Raw genomic sequence first — 17,844 nt, 5'->3', positions numbered from 1 at the left:
GCTCTACAGAGCATCATTAAAACTGCCCAGAATATCATCGGACTCCAGCTACCAGCCCTGGACGACATCTTCGAATCTCGCCGTTTGAGAAAGTTGCATAACATTCTCCGAGACTCTTCCCATCCTGCTTACAATCTTTTTGGACTGTTGCCTTCTGGCAGAAGATACAGAACAATTAAAACTCGGAGCGCACGCCTTCTGAATAGGTTTTATCCCAGAGCTATAATGGCACTCAACCATGAACTAAAGGGCCACCATCAATGAGCTGTTGGACAGCATGACTTGGTCTGTTGTGTGGATGTTTGGGTGATTTAGGGGTGGGGAATTTGTGGTGGGTGGGAGGGTGTTTGGGGATTGTCATGTGTGTTGGGCCTGGTCTTTGGATGTTAAGTGGATTTTGTTGCATGGGCATACTGTGAATATACATACAATGACAATAATAATAGTAATATAATAATATAATAGTATATTATATATATAATATAGTATAGTATATTGTATAATATAATATAGTCATATAATAATAGTAAAAGGAAACCAGGCCGTTGAAAGAACACGGTGGCTGGATACCATCAAAGCTGACCCCACCCACAGCATAGAAAAACTCAAAAAGTACAGCTGGTCCTCGACTTACGACCAGTGGTGGGTTGCCCCCGGTTCGCACCGGTTCTATAGAACCAGTAGTAAAACTGGCAGGAGGCTCCGCCCACCAATCCCACCGTCACCAAAACGCTTCTGCACATGTGCAGAAGAGCGAAGCGCGGGCGTGGCCCCACTGCGAACCGGTAGTAAAGGTAAGTAAAACCCACCCCTGCTTACGACCGCAATTGAGCCCCAAACGTTCTGCCGTTAAGTGAGACATTTGTTGAGTGAGCCTTGCCCCCATTTGATGACTTACCAGTGCTTCATCACTGGAGGTTTTCAAGAAGAGATTGGACAAATTTGTCTGAAATGGTAGAGGGCAGTGATGGCTAATCTTTTTGCCATCGCGTGCCAAAAGCAGGGGAGGGGACACACACACGTGTGCCCACATCCATAATTGTATGTGCCCCGCCTCCCCTCATGCTATCCCTGCTTTTGGCACGCGATGGCACGGTGGGCCCCATAGGCCCATTTTTCGCTCTCCCCAGGCTCCAGAGCCTTTCTAGAAGCCTGGGGAGGGTGAAAACAGCCTTCCCCATCCCCCCCCAGGCTGGAAATGGCCCATTTGCCCAACTTTGCCAATCCCATCACTGGAGGGAGGAAGGAAGGAAGGAAGGAAGGAAGGAATCTAGTTAAAAGTCAGGGAGGGAGGGAGGGAGGGAGGGAGGCAGTGATGGGATTCAGCCGGTTCGCACCATTTCGGGAGAACCGGTTGTTAACTTTTCTGAGCAGTTTGGAAAACTGGTTGTTGGAAGAAATCATTAGGGCAGAGAACCCGGTTGTTAAATTACTTGAATCCCACTACTGGTTGTAAGGGACCTTGAAGCTCTTCCAGTCCAACCCTCTGCTCAGGCAGAAAACCATATACCATTTTAGACAAACAGCTGTCCATTCTCTTCTCAAAAACCTCATCCAAAACATTTCATTGTTTAGATGATTTTTGCAGCCAGACCCACCTACCCTTGCAAAACCAACAACCTTCCTGCATCGTTTTAAGGCGGTAAGCTTACTCCTTCTTCACTACACATAAGGCATCCATCACACAGAGAGAGAGAGAGAATTCCCCAACCCCCAAGCAAGGAAGTGGTTAAGTTTCTCGAGAGGGAAGTCTGACTTTTCAAAGCCTTGCCTCTAAATTTCTTTCTTCATTTCCTCCTGAGCTGGCTCGGGGCGGAGGGCTGTTCACGTCGACTGCCCAGAGTCCGTGAACAAGCCTGCTTCTGCTTCTCCTTCTCCTTCTCAACGGGAAGATCTCGAGATCTTCATCTTTTCCATCCAAGGTCAGTCCCTGAGATGCTCCTTCCCCAAAAAAACCAAACAAATCCTCAAAAGAGACTCTCTTTCTGTTGTCTTCTCTTGGCTAACTTTTCTCGCGAAGGCATTTCTCTCTTGAAGGGATGGCAGGGGTTCAAATTCAGGAGTGAAAAAACTGGTTTGACTCACTCTTCCCTCCTCACCACCCCCTCTCCTGTCCTATCCACCACCTCCTCCTCCTCCTCCTTTCCACATAGACGTTATTTCCTTTCCATTTCTTCTGGCACTACTTTCAGGAATGTTTTTTTTCTCTCTCTCTCTCTCTTTCCCACCCACTGAAGTTTCTCTCCAGCCAGCGGTTGACTTCCCTTGGAGTTTTCCATGAGGACACACAACTCCTCAAAAGTCTACCCCACCCCACCCCAAAATAGTGGTTCCTCTGAACAATTGTCTGCAGATTAAGCGGCATTTCTTCCTCTGAAGTGTGCTTAGATCTCCAGCAAGAGAGAGCTTTTGGGGCATTTCTTCAACTGGCCAAGTGAGTTTTTTTGGTCTATTTTGTGTTTAGAAAGGGGTCTGGTCAGGGTTGGGATTCAGCCGGTTCGCACCACTTCGAGAGAACCGGTTGTTAACTTTCTGAACAGTTTGGTGAACTGGTTGTTGGAAGAAATCATTAGGGCCGAGAACCGGTTGTTAAATTATTTGAATCCCCACCACTGGGTCTGGTGGGTGGGGCAGAAGTTTTTGGATTTGGAAAAGGAGTTGGTCTCTTTTTTTCTTTTCTTTTTTTTAGATTTACCAATGATTCAGATCTTCCAGGCAACCAAGACATCATAGCTAGTTGGTGGATAGAAGTTTTATAATTCATATATTTAAAAAAAAAAAATATTGAGTATTTTACATTTTAAAACCAAACACACCATAGCAAAAGAAGTCAAGAGACAAAAAAAAAAAAAAGAGAGAGAGAGAGAGAACCATACACACATCAGACGTTAAAATACAATACTAACAACAGATATATACAATTTTACCATTTTCTGCATCGGCTTTTGTCTTTCCTCTTAACTTTTATCCTCCCGCTCCTTCTCTTTATTTTTAAATATTCATAATGAACTGTTTTGTTAGCAGGATCATTATTTACGTTTATATCCAGTATGTTAATCTCAAATGTCACTTTATATTCTTACTTCTTAATTTGATTTCTGTTTTCCAACCATGTATAAAACCTATTCCACACTTTTTTTTTTTCATCCAAGGAAGTAGACTGTTATTTTTAGATTTCCCTCCTCCCTGCAAGATCCTGCAAGATGACTAAATAGATTTTAACTATTCTGAACTAAGGAAAAGGGGCTGCAACGGGTATCCTGCATACAGATTAACAGAGTTGGAAGGGACCTTGCAGGTCATCTAGTCCAACCCCCCAACACCCCCCCCCCTCAGCAGGAGACCCATACATGTTATAGTTCGTAATTGGCTACGGCTAAGATTCAGATCAAATGACTTTCTGCATTACTGAACCTTAAATCTGAACAAATCTCTCTGAGCCAATTGGTAATCTGAGGCGCCTATGTTACCTTTCCAGACAGGTAAGAAATGTAGTTAGAAGCAGGGAATAACCTCAGAGGGATGACGAATCCATCATCCCCAGCCCTCTCTTTTTACGTCCCAACCCTTCCCCGTGCAATCATACCTAATTGACCTTTATGCTATCGTGTTCAGGCGTGAAAAACAGAGGCAAGCTTTGTAAATAGGGCTGAATGAAACCAGAACGAAACAGACGGAAAGCAGGGGAAGCCATAAAACCTTCACCCTGTTATTTAAAAAAGTCACGCTGTTATCATCCTTGCTGCCAAATGCGAGCTCTCTTAGAATAACAGAGTTGGAAGGGACCTTGGAGGTCTGCTAGTCCAACCCCCTGCTTAGGCAGGAAACCCTACACCACTTCAGACAAATGGTTGTCCAACCTCTTCTTAAAAACTTCCAGTGTTGGAGCAGCCACAACTTCTGGAGGCAACTTGTTCCACTGGTTAATTGTTCTAACTGTCAGGAAATTTCTCCTTAGTTCTAAATTGCTTCTCTCCTTCATTAGTTTCCACTAATCAACCATCAAAAGATTTGCTTGCTTTCTGGCTCTTTTGAATTACGGTCTCTTTTGAATTATGGCTTGAAAGGCAAGGAAGTAAATAGCTTGGGGGGGGGGAAAGGTACAGGAAAACGGAAACATTTCTTAACCAAGAACAATTTGGTAATACCATATAAGGCCAAAAGCAGACAGATCTCGGAGAGGAAGAGCAGAGGCAGATGTCGACAGCAGTCCCCAAGGTGGAGTTTCCTCGTGGCTCAGCCTGATGGTTTTTATTCTGCTTTTTTTAAACGAAAGCAGCCAAGTAGCTCGATCAACACATTTTGCAGAACTAATAATCATAGATAGACAGTAGACGTACCCAACCGTAGAGCTCCCCAAAACAGAAATAAAAGACTGATCAATGTGGTTGGTCTCCTTTTTGGGGGGGTTAGATTTACCAATGATTCAGATCTTCCAGGCAACCAAAACATAACAGATTAACAGAGTTAGAAGGGACCTGGTAGGTCATCTAGTCCAACCCCCTGCCCAAGCAGGAGACCCTACACCATTTCTGACCGATGGCAGTCCAGTCTCTTCTTGAAAGCCTCCAGTGATGAAGCTCCCACAACTTCCGAAGGCAACTTCTGCTCCATGGGTTGACTGTTCTCACTGTCAGAAAAATTCTCCTTATTTCTAGGTTGAATCTCTCCTTGATCAGTTTCCACCCATTATTCCTTGTCTGACCTTCGGGTGCATTGGAAAATAGCTTGACCCTCTCCTCTCTGTGGCAGCCCCTCAAATATTGGAGTATGAGTTAGATCAGTCTCATTGGAATTCAAGGGAGGTTGGACTTAAGTTGTGGCTACGTAGAGATTGTAGGCTGATTCCTCATTTGACTCCGCCTCCAGGTGCTGCCACTCCTTCCCCTACATTCTCCCAATTCGCCTCCTCCACTCATGAGTAAGCTAAACTGTTTAGGCAGAGGTTTCTCCTCCGAGCTTGCTGTATGTCTCCTGGACGTTTTGCTACCAAACTAGGTAACATCTTCAGTGGGATTTTGGGTGAAGTATCAAGTCATTTCACCCCAAATCCTGCTGAAGATATTATCTTGTTTGGTATAACGAAACGTCCGGGAGCCAAGCAGAAGGCTCGGAGGAGAAACTTCTGCCTAAATCTACAACCTGAGCTATGAATATTCTCTATAATTTCTAAAGCTAAACTGTTTTTCTTTCTGAGCAGGGTGAAGAACCATGGCTTATCAAAGCTTCCTGCTGGAACCCATCACTTGCCATGCCTGGAACAAGGATCGAAGTCGTAAGTCTCCCTTTTTCAAAGGATCCTCAGAGATTCAGCTCCTGAACTCAACAATTGTGCCAATTAACAATTATTAACCTTACAGGAGAAAGATAAAAGATAAGCTTGGACTAGAAGACTCCAAGGTCCTTTCCAGATTCTATTCTATTCTATTCTATTCTATTCTATTCTATTCTATTCTATTCTATTCTATTCTATTCTATTCTATTCTACTCTACTCTACTCTACTCTACTCTACTCTACTCCACTCCACTCCACTCCACTCCACTCCACTCCACTCCACTCCACTCCACTATTCTCTATTCTGTTCCATTCCATTTCATATTTTCTATTCTATTCTATTCTATTCTATTCTATTCTATTCTATTCTATTCTATTCTATTCTATTCTATTCTATTCTATTCTATTCTATTCTATTCTATTCTATTCTATTCTATTCCATTCCATTCCATTCCATTCCACTCCACTCCACTCTCCACTCCACTCCACTCCTCTATATTCTGTTCCATTCCATTCCATAATTTCTATTCTATTCTATTCTATTCTATTCTATTCTATTCTATTCTATTCTATTCTATTCTATTCTATTCTCTCTTTTCTCTTTTCTCTTCTATTCTACTCCACTCCTCTATTCTCTATTCTGTTCCATTCCATTCCATAATTTCTATTCTATTCTATTCTATTCTATTCTATTCTATTCTATTCTATTCTATTCTATTCTATTCTATTCTATTCTATTCTATTCTATTCTATTCTTTTCTCTTTTCTCTTTTCTCTTTTCTCTTCTCTTCTACTCCACTCCTCTATTCTCTATTCTGTTCCATTCCATTCCATATTTTCTATTCTATTCTATTCTATTCTATTCTATTCTATTCTATTCTATTCTATTCTATTCTATTCTATTCTATTCTATTCTTTCATATATATAAAAGGTAGTCTTTCGGAAGGAGAAATTTGGGGAGAGGGCCGAGTTGGGTAACCTTTGGGGAAACGTTAGAGCTTTGATGTGCTCTTGAATCTACGCTTGAAAAAAATATCACCCAAGTGCTGCTGAAAATCATGATATTTGTAGAAACAGATTGGAGGCAATACAGAACCTTCCTAATGAAGGGCCAGGGGAAATCTGTGCACCTGATGTTGGGGGTTCTAGAAGTCATCTAGTCCATCCAGGGGATCCATGGGGGGGGGCTCTATAGAAGTTCTCTAGCCCAGAGGTCTCCAACCTTGGCAACTTTACGACTCGTGGCCTTCCACTCCCAGCATGCGCTGGCTGAGCTGAGGAATTCTGGGAGTGGAAGTCCGCAAGTCGTAAAGTTGCCAAGGTTGGAGACCCCTGCCATAGCCTATCCACCTGGATCCATGGGGGGTTCTAGAAGTCCTCTTGTCCGTCCATCCGTCTATCCATGTAAGATCTTAGAAGTCCTCTAGTCCGTCCATCCGTCTATCCATGTAAGATCTGCAAGTGTAGAATCCCTCGCAAGGGGCACAGGGAGGGAGAGGCATTCTCTGTTCCACAGCTATTAGAAAGCTTCTCCTATCATCAGCCCACTTCCTTTTCCCTTGGAATTTCCACCCCATTCATTCCACATCGACTCCCCGAGAAGGAGCCTTGGTACTACAGTGGTTTAAAGCACCCTGTTATTAACACAGCTGCCTGCAATTTACTGCTGGTTCGAATCTCTCCAAGGCTCAAGGTTGACTCAGCCTTCCATCCTTTCTAAGGTAGGTTAAATGAGGACCCAGTTTGTGGGGGCAATAAGCTGACTTTGTATAAAATATACAAAAGTATGAAGGCTATTGCTGAGCACATTGTAAGCCGCCCTGAGTCTCCGGAGAAGGGCGGCATATAAATCAAATTAAAAAAAAAAAAAAGAAAAAAAAAAAAAAAAAAAAGGAGAACAAGGCCGTTTCTCTTCTGCGTAGCCGAATCAGGGATTTTCCAGCCATCTGATAATAAAGAGCCATTTATCTGCAAATGTTTTTTTTTGGCGGGGGTGTGTGTGAATTTTTCTTTTTTGTGCTGTTGAAAAAAAGCAACAACACAAAAAAACTAAGGTGAGGACAAAGCCAATTTTTTAATGGGTCCTCTAGTTTTTGTCTGTTTCTTTCTGGTTTGTTTGTTTTCGGTGGCTTGATAAAACGGGGCCAGCGTGTCTTGATGTTGACGCGTTCCCCATTGCTGGTTTTGCAAATTTGGTCCATCTTCTTTCTCACAGAACTCGCCATCTCCCCCAACAATCACGAAGTCCACATCTACAAGAAAAATGGCTCCAAATGGGACAAAATCCACGAGCTGAAGGAACACAACGGGCAAGTAACAGGTGAGGACAACTAAGTCCCTGTTGTGGCCCACCGGCGGCCAGCAGATCTGGTAGCAGATTTGGACAGTGAGGAGGTTGGGGAGGAACCTGGGCCAGTCCTGGAGTCTGGGGAGGGCTCTGCGTCGGAGGCAGAGAGGGAGCCAGGGCCGTCTGACAGTTGTCAGCTGCCTTCGGAGTCAGACATCAGTGAGGCAGACGAACAGCTGGATCCTGTTCCCAGTGTGCAGAGCTGCCAGGAGAAGGGAACAGCTAAGGAACAAGGGTCGACTCAGGAGTAAAGCTACAAGTGGACGGTGAATGGCCTCTCCCATAGGAAATAAAGAGGAGCGAAGGGGGGGGGGAGTTTGCAGGAGACAATTAGTTCACTTGAGTGAAAAAATGTTCCTGCATTCTTGCCAAGTATTGTCGGTTACAGTGTGGAGTCTGAAAGATATCGGCTGGGCCACTCTCCAAGCCTGATAAAGGTCGGTAATTGTGAACGATCTTGAAAGACGGTGGGAGAGGAAAGACTTTGCTGGAGAGGAATTCACTGAAAATTAAATAAAAGGGGTTTATCGGGACGAGAACTCGGCTTCATGCTAGCTGGAAGGAAGTGAGGGAAAGAAGGATGTTCCTTCCAGCACTGGACACCTTGCCCAGATAGACCTTCTGGAAGTTGTAGGCACACATGCAGGGGATTAGAGAAAAGGTGAGAGGGTCAATAGGATATTTAAATCAGAAGAGGACACCTTTTTTGGAACCCTTTGTCCCATCACTTTTTAATGGCCACAAACTAGAAAACCACAACCCAACCATTGGGTCCTGAAGCCAGTAGGACAAAACTTTGAAGACCATCATCCATATCTGGCTTCAACTGATCTTCTTGACAGGCATCGACTGGGCCCCCGACAGCAACCGGATTGTGAGCTGCGGGACAGACCGCAACGCTTACGTCTGGACCCTAAAGAACGATGTTTGGAAGCCCACCCTGGTCATTCTCCGGATCAATCGCGCTGCCTGTTGTGTGAAGTGGTCCCCAAAAGAGAACAAGTTTGCTGTGGGCAGTGGATCCCGGAGGATCTCCATCTGCTACTTTGAGCAGGAGAACGATTGGTGCGTCTTAGCAAATGCGAGAGGAGTGGGTGGGGTTCGGCGGGATAACCCTATGAGGAGGGTTATCCTTTTAATACAAAGTTATGGGGGAAACAGAGAATTACAAATAAGTAGACCTTCTGCATTCGGACATCTTGACAAATCCATTAGGACATTTTGAGTTTTTCTTTAGAACACGGGCGTCCAACTAAGACTTCTGGACTTCCAACTCTCCAACCAGTCCAAAGGTATTAGAAGTTGGATAGCTCTAAAGTGGTGGTGGTTGTTGTTAGTTGCGAAGTCATGTCTGACCCATCGTGACCCCATGGACCACGTTCCTCCAGGCCTTCCTGTCCTCTACCATCCTCTGGAGTCCATTTAAGCTCACACCGACTGCTTCAGTGACTCCATCCAGCCACCTCGTTCTCTGCTGTCCCCTTCTTCTTTTGCCCTCCATCGTTCCCAACATTAGGCTCTTCTCCAGGGAGTCCTTCCTTCTCATTAGGTGGCCAAAGTATTTGAGTTTCCTCTTCAGGATCTGGCCTTCTAAAGAGTAGTCAAGGTTGATCTCCTAGATGGCTCCTTAAATCTTCAAAATGCAATCATTCATTCCATGAATCAAGGCTGGGAATTTCAGCTTCTCTCTCCAACTTCTCCTAGGTGGGTCTGTAAGCACATCAAGAAGCCAATCCGATCGACCATCCTCTGTCTGGACTGGCACCCAAACAATGTTCTCCTGGCAGCGGGTTCCTGTGACTTCAAGTGCAGGTGGGCCTTCTGCATTGACTTAGAAGATATTGAACAATTTCAATATTCCCAGCTGGATGGAATCATGGAACGGGGTGATAGTAGTGTGTCTGCTGTTAGACAAAGATATTTCATATGACTATGTTTGATTATGTGCCATCAAGTAGGTGGTAACTCCTGGTGGCCGCCTAAATAATGTTCTCCAGAACTATCCCATATTATTATGGAAGATGTAATATAAATGTGTTATGAAGTCTTCTCCTCCAGCTGTTGCATAATTAATTGATGTGATTATGGATCTAGATCGGGGTGAGCAACCCGCAGCTCTGGAGCCGCATGTGGCTCTTTCACCCCTCTGCTGCGGCTCCCTGTCACTCAAAATATGCGTCACAACTGCCAATGTGCGACACCCGCCAGTACACGATTTATTGAGCTTTTCAGCTCCCGGTAGGCCAACCATGGATAAATCCAAGAAAACAAAAGTTTCAGAAGAAAACAGAACGTTTAATTCAACTACATAGGCTAGTTTTGTGGCCGCTCAAGAAATAGTCAGGCACGGGAAGGGTTTTTGTGGTTCCTGGTGTTTTCTTTTCCTGTGGGAAACGGGTCCAAATGGCTCTTTGAATGTTTAAGGTTGCAGACCCCTGATCTAGATGAAATAGCGCCTTCTCGGTTGAGTGTTGGAGAGTCACCTGCATTTTTTTCCCTCCTTTCTATCATTGCGTTCCATCCACTCTTCAGGATTTTCTCGGCCTACATTAAAGAGGTGGAAGAGCGGCCAGCCCCTACTCCTTGGGGATCTAAGATGTCGTTTGGGGAGCTCATGTTTGAGTCGAAGAGTAGTTACAGCTGGGTCCACAGCATCTGCTTTTCGGACAGTGGTAACCGTCTGGCCTGGGTGGGCCACGACAGCACCATCTGCCTGGCAGATGCCAACAAGAAAATGGCGTAAGTAGGATGGTCTGAGGAAGGGGGAAGGAAGAAATCTGAGGGAGGTTGATGGATTGTCATGGGAAGTTCCTTGAGTAGGACAATAGTCAAGGAAAAGAAAGCTGGGGTTGAAATATAATTTGAGAAAGCATTGCAAGAATCTTTTTATTAAAACTTTATATTAAAAGTTGCATTAGCTTGCATGCTTTTGATCTATGGCCTATGACTTTTCTTGGGGTCCACCCAGTGGTGAAATCCATTTTTTTTTACTACTGGTTTTGTGGGTGTGGCTTGGTGGGCATGGCTTGGTGGGCGTGGCAGTGCAAAATCTCCATTCCCACCCCGCTCCAGGGGAAGGATACTGCAAAATCCCCATTCCCTCTATGGGGCCAGCCAGAAGGTGGTATTTGCCAGTTCTCCGAACTACTCAAACTTTCTGCTACCGGTTCTGCAGAACCTGTCAGAACCTGATGGATTTCACCTCTGGGTCCACCTATGTCAGTTCTCCAAGATAGGCCAATCTTGGAAAACTGACATAGGTGGACTAAAAAAAATGTCACACGGACGATGTAGAGTTTGGAAGGTTGATGAGTGGTGCTTTATTTGATATGAGTCAATCCACGACTGGAGTTTTCACATTCATGATTGAAACAAATATTAAGGATCAGGCTAAAGCAGAGGTCGGCAACCCGCTGCTCTGGAGCCGCATGTGGCTCTTTCATCCCTCTGCTGCAGCTCCCTGTCGCTGGTCAGCTCCACAATTGATAGGGCTTTCGGTTAGGACAGGTAGAGGAAAAAGGATGCCGTACTAGGAGGAGATTCTATGGTGGGGGAACTGGACTTCCGGTCAGCTCCAGAATTGAGAGGGGGCTTCCGGTTAGGACCTTTGTGGCTCTTTGAGTGTTTAAGGTTGCCGACCCCTGGCCTAAAGCGTTGCTTTCCCCCCGCAGTGTCGCCTGCCTTTCTACAGAGACTCTGCCCCTCCTGGCTGTGACCTTCATCACTGAGAACAGTCTTGTGGCTGCAGTAAGTCATAAACTTTCTCTCCTCGGGGCTGATTTTCCCACAAAAGATTTTACATGTAGAGCCATGGGCTCCTGATTTGGGGAAAATGGCTAAGCCATCGTCCTTGCGGTGTGGATAATGGTCATTTCAAGGTTTAGCCAGTAGATGGCACCATGATAAATATGGATGAGTCCAATAAAGGAGAATATTGGTAGCTCAGGGTTGAAATGAGAGGGTCCTTGGTGCTCTCTGAACTTGGATGTTTTCTTGCAGATGTTTCATGACCCAACTCATCAGTGCCGGAAGGGAGTGGGATTGGAGGAGGGGTGGGGGAGGTGGAGGACTACTGTGAGGTTCTTGATGTTCTCTGAGCTGGGTTGTTTTCTTGCAAAAATTTCATGACCCAACTAGGTAACATCATCAGTGCTGGAAGGTAGCGAGACAGGAGGAGGAGGAGGAAGACTACTTTGGGGTCCTTGATGTTCTCTGAGCTGGGTTGTTTCCTTGCAGGAACCCATGACGCAAACTAGATAACATCATCTGGTAGAACATGTCCTCTTCTGTCTTTGTTGAAAAGCAACCAGCATATTTCATCTAGCCTCTTTCCACAGATTCTCTATGAAATGTAGAGCACAATGTAGTCCTTTCCCAGCTGCACTACACATTCTTTATCCCCAGGAACGACACGTTTGGGAGTTGTGGACCAGCCCCATCTGAAGGACACTGATTTGGGGATGGCTCTACCCAACCACAAGTCATCCTCGCCCTTGTCTTCTGAGCTATGTTCTTGTCTTCTCTTTTTTTCCAGGGACATGACTGTTACCCAATGTTGTTCGCGTACAATGAACAGCAGGGCACCTTGAGCTTCGGAGGGAAAATGGACATCCCCAAGCAGAGTTCCCAACGGGGACTCACAGCTCGGGAGCGTTTCCAGAACATGGACAAGAAGGGCAGCTCTGATACCAACAATGCTTCTCTGGACACAGTTCACAAGAACAGTATCAGGCAAGTCTGTGAAATGTCTCTCTCTCTTTCCTTTATAACAAGGGGTCTCCAAATTTGGAAAGTTTGAAGACTTGTGGACTTCAACTCCCAGAATTCCCCACCCGGCAGAAGCTCCACAAGTCTTAAAGTTGCCGACTTTGGAGACCCTTGCTTTATAAGATATCGATGGATTGATCAAAGGGATGCAGTCAAGATCAAGGGAGGTACTAATACCACTCTATAAAGCCCTAGTAAGACCACACCTAGAGTACGGCATCCAGTTTTGGTCACCATACTATTAAAAAAGATATGGAGACTCTAGAAAGAGTGCAGAGAAGAGCAACCAAGATGATGAGGGGACTGGAGGCTAAAACATACAAAGAACGGTTGCAGGAACTGGGCATGGCTAGTCTAGTGAAGAGAAGGATCAGGGAAGACATGATAGCCGTCTTCCAATATTTGAGGGGCTGTCACAGAGAGGAGGGGGGGGTCAAGCTATTTTCCAAAGCATCTGAAGGCCAGACAAGGGATAATGGATGGAAACTGAGACAGACAATGAGAGCAATCAACCAATGGAACAAAAGTTGCCTTCAGAAATTGTGGGAGCTTCATCACTGGAAGCTTTCAAGAAGATACTGGACTGCCATCTGGAATGGAATGGAATGGAATGGAATGGAATGGAATGGAATGGAATGGAATGGAATAGAATAGAATAGAATAGAATAGAATAGAATAGAATAGAATAGAATAGAATATTGGAATGAAGAATGGAATGGAATGGAATGGAATGGAATGGAATAGAATAGAATAGAATAGAATAGAATAGAATAGAATAGAATAGAATAGAATAGAATAGAATAGAATAGAATAGAATATTGGAATGAAGAATGGAATGGAATGGAATGGAATGGAATAGAATAGAATAGAATAGAATAGAATAGAATAGAATAGAATAGAATAGAATATAGAAAATATGGAATGGAATGGAATGGAATGGAATGGAATAGAATAGAATAGAATAGAATAGAATAGAATAGAATAGAATAGAATAGAATAGAATAGAATATTGGAATGAAGAATGGAATGGAATGGAATGGAATGGAATGGAATGGAATGGAATAGAATAGAATAGAATAGAATAGAATAGAATAGAATAGAATAGAATAGAATAGAATAGAATAGAATAAAATAGAATTCTTTATTGGCCAAGTGTGATTGGACACACAAGGAATTTGTCTTGGTGCCTACGTTCCCGGAGTACATAAAAGAAAAGATACATTCATCATCTATCAAAAATGGTGTAGGATCTGCTTGGACAGCGGGTTGGACTAGATCAGTGGTCCCCAACCTTTTTATCGCCGCGGCCCGCTGAGCGCGCGCAGGGGTGGGGGCACGGCCCAGGAGCTTTTGCGCACGGCCCATTGCGCACGGCCCAGGAGCCTTTGCGCTGCAGCGTTCATGTCCCCCGGCCGCTGTGCGGCCCGGTGCCAGGTACTCCACGGCCCGGCACCGGTCCGCGGACCGGGGGTTGGGGACCACTGGACTAGATGACCTACAAGGTCCCTTCCAACTCTTGTTAATCTGTAATCTAAATTAGTGTCAATTCTTAGCAACAGCATAGATAGATTTCCTCCAAGAGGATCTTGGCCCAACCTGGTCCTTTTGCTCTTATAATGATCCATTCACCCTTGATGTAACTGATTCTGTCCACTTGGCTTCTGTTTTACCTTATCTCCCTTCTTTCTTCCATCTTTTCATGGCATTATAGAATTCTTAGAAGTCACATACTTCAGTACCTGATCTGGTGGCTACAAGCCACCTTCACACAAACTAAGAAAACCGCTTCATGCAAACTGGTAAACGCTTTTCTTTTAAAAAGCGTTTCATCTCCTTTTACTTCTGGATCCTGATTCCATCTTCCTTAAAATGCCCTGAGCCATAAATCAAAATCAACATCCTCGATCAGCTTAGTGAATTTTGCAACATTTATCTTGGAGGAATCGGTAGACTTTTGTATGTGTGTGTTATTGCTGTACTTTTAGGAATCGGGAAACTGTGTTAAAAACTTGAAAGCCCAACCAGATTTAACTTGAGAGAATGAGGGGGAGGGGGTTTTCTCTGACCTAGACTGGACCATAACTTTGCCGTCATACCATCTAAGAATTGTGAAATAAAAATCTTGGGATTCCAACGACTGATAATGGCTCAGCTTGGTGGTAGAAACTTGGGTTTGCAAGGATCCATGGCCAAACTCTGACATCTCCAAGTAGAAAAACTTTAGGAGAAGTTCCCCAAAAGCTCCTTCGGATTCTCCCCCGTCCTTCAACCACAATTCCCAACATCTTGACACAAGATGTGGTGGACTCAAATTATTAGGCAATGATGAAGTAAGTCCTCTTTCTGAAGAGTGGACTTTCAGAAGGTCAAGCTCCTCCCTGTTCCTGGAGCTACCACCCACGGATGATGGATGATCGTTGTCTTATCAGTAAGTGGTTTGTAGTGTTTTCTGCTCCAGTTGAAGAAGACTCAACCGAGGGATCCTTCTGTTCTCTTCCAGCCAAATCTCTGTGATGGCAGGCGGGAAGGGGAACTGCTCCAAATTCTGCACCACCGGAATGGATGGCGGCATGAGCATATGGGACGTCAAGGTGAGCAGGGAGGTCCGAAGGGGGCTGCCCCAGGGCCATCCAGGTAGAATGGTTAGAGAGGGACAAGGAAGGTTGAGTTTAGACATTTTAAGGCTTAAATGTGAAGTTGGCACCAGGGGTGCTATTCAGCAGGTTCTGACAGGTTCTGGAGAACCTGTAGCAGAAATTTTGAGTAGTTCGGAGAACCGGCAAATACCACCTCTGGCTGGCCCCAAAGTGGGGTGGGAATGGGGATTTTGCAGTATCCTTCCCCCCAGGAGTGGGGTGGGAATGGGGATTTTGCAGTATCCTTTCCCCAGGAGTGGGGAGGGAATGGGGATTTTGCAGTATCTTTTCCCCCAGGAGTGGGGAGGGAATGGTGGATTTTGCAGTATCCTTTCCCCCAGGAGTGGGGAGGGAATGGGGATTTTGCAGTATCCTTTCCCCCAGGAGTGGGGTGGGAATGGGGATTTTGCAGTATCCTTCCCCCAGGAGTGGGGAGGGAATGGGGATTTTGCAGTATCCTTCCCCCAGGAGTGGGGAGGGAAAGGGGATTTTGCAGTATCTTTCCCCAACTCCTGGGGTGGGAATGGAGATTTTGCAATATCCTTCCCTCAGGAGTGGGATGGGAATGGGGATTTTGCAGTATCTTTCCCCTGCCACCAAGCCACAGCACGCCCACCAAACCGGTAGTAAAAAAATTTAAATTCCACCACCAAGTTGGGGCTGCTGCTGCAGCAAAAAAAAAATCCTGCTGATTCAAGCATCATCTGTCTTTGTAATAACAGGTCCCAGAAGCATTCTTTAAAATAAATAAATAAATAAAAACTCTGGTTAGCTGCAATGCAGGGTTTCTCAAACGTGACCACTTTCGTGGTTCCTTTTTATTTATGTCAACGGGAAGGAGCTGTGTCCGGTTTCCACTCTTTCAATTGCAAGAAACAAAAAAACCCCCTCCCTTTAAAATAATCCCTCCCCCCAAGCTTCGGTGGAAATTTGGAAGAAAATTGAGGGAGGAAAGGAAAGTTGAGTTTTTTCAGGGGCAAAAACAGAAGAGAAGTTTTTTTTTTTCATTCCATGTTTTTAGTTTTCACTTGAGCCAAAGAAAAGGGGAGGGGGAAAAAAAAAATCAAGAGGTTACAGATTTATAGTATTGAGAATCCGCAGTAAGAATCACACCCGGCCGGATCCCAACGGATCCATTTCTGATCTTGAGCAAATAGCTACCGGTTTGTAAAGCCTCTTCCTTTTGTGTTTCAGACCTTGGAGGCTGCAATGAAAGGCCTCCGGATGAAATAAGCCTCCCTGCGTATAAAATCCGCCAGCAGAAACAGGGATTCCCACCTGCCAAGGAAATCAATCAAGGCTTAAATCTTAGATTCCTGCTTTCCAGAATCCTTAAAATGACAATCCCAGATGCTTACAAGCTCAGCTTTTCTTTTTTTTGGAGGCCTCCTGGGCAGGAACCCAGGAGGGGTTTAAAATAAAATAAAATAAAATAAAATACATGCAATTAAAGAGAGTCTATAATCTGTGTCTCTCATGGTTTGGGGTCTCGCCCCCCCCACCCCCGGCAGTCAAGCCTGCATTTCTCAGAAATTAAAGATGAATCTTTGCCCATTTTTATATGCTTACAGGTAGTCCTCGACTTAGGACCGCAATGGAGCCCAAAATTTCTGTTGCTAAGTGAAACATTTGTTAAGATTTGAGTTTTGCCCCATAATCCTTGATTTACAATTGCAATGGAGCCCACAATTTGTTGCTAAGCGAAAGTTAAGTGAGTTTTGCCCCGTAAACCTCGACTTATGACCAAAATGGAGCCCAAAATTTCTTGTTGCTAAGTGAAACATCTGTTAAGTGAGTTTTGCCCCATTTTACCACCTTTCTTGCCACAGTCGTTAAGTGAATCACTGCGGTTTTTATGTCAGTAACCCGGTTGTTCAGTGAATCTGGCTTCCCCGTTGAATTTGCTCATCAGGAGGTCGCAAAAAGGGAACACTTCAACCACCATAAATACGAGTCAGTTGCCAAGCGTCAGAATTTGGATCACAGGACCCCGGGGAGGATGCAACGGTCGTAAGGGTGAAACACGATCTTAAGTCAACTTTTTTTTAGTGCCGTTGTAACTTTGGTGACTAAATGAAAGGCTATAACTTGAGGACTGCCTCTTCTTTGATCCTCATTGGCAGGATCTCCAACTTTGGAATTCCCCAGTGGGACCCTAGGAAATGAAATCTGTGAGGCTTCCCCTTGTGCTAGTCGTTCCCGACTCTAGGGGGCGGTGCTCATCTCCATTTCAAAGCCGAAGAGCCAGCGCTGTCCGAAGGCGTCTCCGTGGTTATGTGGCCGGCATGACTCGATGCCAAAGGCGCACGGAACGCTGTTCCCTTCCCACCAAAGGTGGTGCCTATTTTTCTACTTGCATTGTTTTTTACATGCTTTCGAACTGCTAGGTTGGCAGAAGCTGGGACAAGTCACGGGAGCTCACCCCGTTATGCGGCGCCGGGGATTCGAACCGCTGAATGGCCGACCTTTCGATTGACAAGCTCAGCGTCTTAGCCACTGAGCCACCGTGTCCTGTGTGAGCCTTGTAGGAACCCTTAAATTGAGGTCATCCACCCTAAAGAAAAACAGGACTTCAAACAATTTCTCGGGTGATGTTCAAAGTGCAGTCCCGAGGGTGTGAAAAGGCACCAGACCAGACCGTTACGATAATTTAAACTTTATTCAGCCAAATATACAGGTTTTTCTCTTTTTTTCTCTCTCTCTCTCTTTCTTTCTCTCTCTTGCGCGCGCACGCCTGCCTTTATTCCGGAAAGATGCACAATCCCGAAGATGCGTTCTCTAGTTTTCGCTTTTCCAAGGGTTTGTTTTAAAAAACAGA

At 44.9% G+C, this 17,844-nt stretch overlaps 1 protein-coding gene across 3 annotated transcripts; it reads left to right on the top strand.

Annotated features, from left to right (window-relative positions):
- Window positions 1-1,812: 1,812 nt before the first annotated feature.
- Window positions 1,813-16,472, top strand: ARPC1B (actin related protein 2/3 complex subunit 1B). Of its 3 annotated transcripts, none has more exons than XM_070954805.1 (10): window positions 1,813-1,922; window positions 5,201-5,275; window positions 7,492-7,596; window positions 8,466-8,688; window positions 9,328-9,435; window positions 10,156-10,362; window positions 11,295-11,370; window positions 12,158-12,354; window positions 14,891-14,981; window positions 16,221-16,472. In XM_070954805.1, the coding sequence occupies exons 2-10, from the start codon at window positions 5,212-5,214 to the stop codon at window positions 16,257-16,259; spliced, it is 1,110 nt and encodes a 369-aa protein (XP_070810906.1). In that variant the 5' UTR covers window positions 1,813-1,922; window positions 5,201-5,211; the 3' UTR covers window positions 16,260-16,472. The 3 variants fall into 3 exon arrangements, with proteins under 3 accessions (XP_070810906.1, XP_070810907.1, XP_070810908.1); XM_070954806.1 differs by lacking the exon at window positions 1,813-1,922 and adding an exon at window positions 2,242-2,434; XM_070954807.1 differs by lacking the exon at window positions 1,813-1,922 and adding an exon at window positions 4,897-4,998.
- The last annotated feature ends 1,372 nt before the right edge of the window (window positions 16,473-17,844 follow it).

Source organism: Pituophis catenifer, unplaced genomic scaffold, assembly GCF_029215685.1.
Source record: "Pituophis catenifer annectens isolate HBS135680 unplaced genomic scaffold, rPitCat1.0.hap2 SCAF_16, whole genome shotgun sequence".
Lineage (NCBI taxonomy): Eukaryota > Metazoa > Chordata > Lepidosauria > Squamata > Colubridae > Pituophis > Pituophis catenifer.
Note: the sequence above shows the minus strand (reverse complement) of the source record. Positions and strands in the feature narration are given on the sequence as shown.